Raw genomic sequence first — 3,069 nt, forward strand, 5'->3', positions numbered from 1 at the left:
ATCTGCCCATTCGGTAACGATACATGGCCGCGTAGCAGATGTGGACGCGCGTGGTAGAGGCCTCTCGTAGGGAGACACTCCGTCGATCTTTCATCTCGCTAGACGCTGCTCAGCTTATCACTCCTCATTTCCAGTTTAGACGCCGATTCCACACAACATCGCCCAGATGAAGCTCTTATCGACCCTCGCTCTCGTAGTTCTTGCGGCACAATGCACGCTCGCAGCGCCTGAGCGAAAGCTGCTGCGAGCCGGTTACGACAATCCAATCGACTTCTCCAACCTCTCTGGACTTTCAGACGTCACGACTGGCTCAACTACCAAGAAGTACGGGTTGCCCGCGACCGCACCTGGCGTTGATTCTATCACGAAAGGTGGTGTCCTGCCGAACACGAACTCACTGCCCGTCGGAACGGGCAGCAGTGGCCTTGGCAAGAACATCATCCCGACCGATCTGACGACGATGACGGGACGTAGTGGTCTCCAATCTCTGACCGGTGGAAGTGGTCTGGGCTCAATCACTAACGGTGCAATGAAGGGCGGAAAGCTGTCGTCGCTGCCAACCAGCGGTGCCGGAGGAGTGACCAAGGGCGTTTCGGGAGCTACGGACAATGTATCGGGTCTCACTGACGGACTTGACCTCCCGTCCACTTCCACCAGTGGCGACAAGCAGGTCTACAACTCTGGGAAACCCAGCAATTCGGACGTCCAGTCCGAAGAACGGACGTTGAAGAGCCCCAAGAACCCACCACCGTCTCCGAAGTTGAACAAGAAAAACACCAAGAAGAAAACGACTCCGAAGAAGTCCTCGAAAAAGAAAACCAGTCCGAAGAATTCGCACAAACCGAACGTTAAGCCGACCCCGAAGCCGGACCCAGAGAAGTCTCCGCTCCAACACTCGATGGAGTAACTGTCCTGTGTAGTTTGTTCAATACAGTTTTGTTTGTATTCTACTCTGCCCAGCCTTCACTAACCCATCAGCGGCAAATTCCGCTACAGTTTTAAACGTCGAGCTATTAACAGTACTCGTTGATCTGTTTTGCACTACTTAGACAATTCCGCCAGGTAGTGCTTGTCATAGCTGGAGTTCAAAGCTTGCAATTTGTGGCGATAATTCGTTTTACAGCACAGATAGTGGACCGCATCGGCATCCGAGCCCCGAAAGCCACGCCATGCGTAGTTTTCATGGATGCCACTCACAATGTCGTGTACATGTCATGACCGGCATAAGGTCGTAGCGATCTTATAGCACCAGAGCCTGACTCAGCTATCACAAGCCCCACACACAGATACTACCGTCTGCTAAAGCGTCGCATTCTCTTCAGTTGTACGCCGTTAGCCTGTGCTGCGCTTTCGTGCGATGCTCATGCTGAATGCTCATCGTATCCTGTTGCTGTCGCCACCACGCTGCTTGTTCACAATTCCATTTGCCTAGTCAAACGCACACCAAAACCCCAGCATACTCAGCATGCAGCTCTTCTCGACCCTCGCGCTTCTCGTAGCGGTTGCTCACTGCGCACAAGCTGTCCCGGAGCGGAAGCTACTACGGACGGGCTACAACTCCGGTCTTGATTTCTCAACCCTCACTGGGTCGACGACAGGTGGCACCACCGCAGCCCTCTCTTCGATCACAAGTCTGTTGCCGACCAGCAGCGGGACATCGGGGATCTTGCCTAGCACGGACTCTCTGTCTTCTCTAACAACAGGCACTGGCCTTGGCGGTCTAACCTCCCTTACCGGAGGCAATAGTCTCTCGTCTCTCGGCGATTTGTCGTCGATCACGAGTGGCCTCTCTTCGTTGAGCCTACCGATCGGAAGTACCGGCACGGGGACAGTCCTCAGCAGCCTCACCAACCCCGTGAACACGGCTACGGGGTCCTCGACCACCAGCAACAGCCCTGTGCCATCGTCTACTGCGGCTACGGATTCTGCCATGGCGACAGACTCTACTACGCAGGTGTCTGGCAAGTAAACTAGGGAGTGTGTTCGGCTACGAATCGGACCTCAATTTTTTTTCTTTTTTTGAGTGCAAGTGGTGTTATACAACGAAGTTTCATTGTTTTTCTTGGAGATTTCGATACCAAGTATCCGACTGCATGCTTTGATCCGTATGGATCGGGTCCTCGCTGCGCAGATGAACCTTGGTGGGATCTTATGCTTCGGATCGTACTTCAAGTAACATTCATGCTACGAGTGAGCAACACGAAAAAACGGCAACTTTGTTCTGGTACATGTGTATCAGTGGAATCGTTTTCGCGTTCAGTGTGCAAAGTGTCATTCTTCGATTCACCTCCAACCCCCAAAAACACCCTTCCCAACCAGTATGAAGTTCATTTCGACCCTTATCCTCCTCGTCGCCGCCGTTCAGTGCTCGTATTCGACTGCACAGCTTGACTTCGTGCGCTCTTACGAACACCATCCTGTTGACTTCAAATCGACCGCTGATTCGACGCCTCCTCCCGTTAACAACAATGGTGGAATATCTAAAAAGCTACCAGCAAGTGGTGTAGTAGCACGTCGGCTGCGTGATGGGAGTGTGACGAGCATCGTTGTTGTCGGAAGAAACAGAGGCGGATACGAGCCGTTGCGTGACCAAGCGCTTACCGAATAAGCGGTCGTGCTGATACCAAGGTCTGCCTTCGAAGGTAATGGCTCATCGAAGGGGAGGTTTCCAGTAGAGCTTTTTAGCTGTGTGTGTGTGTTTTTTTTTTTCGTGAATGAAGTTTGTTGGTGTGAATGACGGAGGACCAATTGATCCATTGAGGTTATGTAAATTTACTCAACACTAATACGAATGTACATCTACGGAAGGTGTCGAACTCGCATCTCGATCTAAAATCGAAGTAGTTAGTCTGAGGCCGAATTATCCTCTTGTTGCGTCGTCTGTTGCTGAGTATCCTCCGAGGCGTCCGAACCGTTCGCTTTCTTCTTTCCCTTACCTTTGCCCTTGCCAGGGAACGGGACGTTCTTGCCGTGGGGACCAGGAAAACTACCGTCGAACGATCCAGCCCACTTGCCCCAGGGACCGGGGAAGCTCCCGTCGAACGAACCCTTCGGGGGACGAGGTCCATG

At 52.6% G+C, this 3,069-nt stretch overlaps 3 protein-coding genes across 3 annotated transcripts; 2 read left to right on the forward strand and 1 right to left on the reverse strand.

The window, feature by feature from the left end:
* Nucleotides 1-47: 47 nt before the first annotated feature.
* Nucleotides 48-926, forward strand: PPTG_07588 (hypothetical protein). The gene has a single exon (XM_008901867.1). It carries the CDS (start codon nt 167-169, stop codon nt 905-907), a length of 741 nt encoding a protein of 246 aa, XP_008900115.1. The 5' UTR covers nt 48-166; the 3' UTR covers nt 908-926.
* A 500-nt stretch (nt 927-1,426) lies between these two features.
* On the forward strand, nt 1,427-2,367 carry PPTG_07589 (hypothetical protein). Its single transcript, XM_008901868.1, has one exon. The coding sequence runs from the start codon at nt 1,466-1,468 to the stop codon at nt 1,967-1,969; it is 504 nt and encodes a 167-aa protein (XP_008900116.1). The 5' UTR covers nt 1,427-1,465; the 3' UTR covers nt 1,970-2,367.
* Nucleotides 2,368-2,844: 477 nt separating this feature from the next.
* On the reverse strand, nt 2,845-3,048 carry PPTG_22156 (hypothetical protein; the record flags this gene model as incomplete). Its single annotated transcript, XM_008902050.1, has 1 exon — nt 2,845-3,048. A coding segment is annotated over one exon (204 nt), but the record flags the coding sequence as incomplete, so codon positions are not given.
* Between the last annotated feature and the right edge of the window lie 21 nt (nt 3,049-3,069).

Source organism: Phytophthora parasitica (assembly GCF_000247585.1).
Source record: "Phytophthora parasitica INRA-310 unplaced genomic scaffold supercont2.12, whole genome shotgun sequence".
Lineage (NCBI taxonomy): Eukaryota > Oomycota > Peronosporomycetes > Peronosporales > Peronosporaceae > Phytophthora > Phytophthora nicotianae.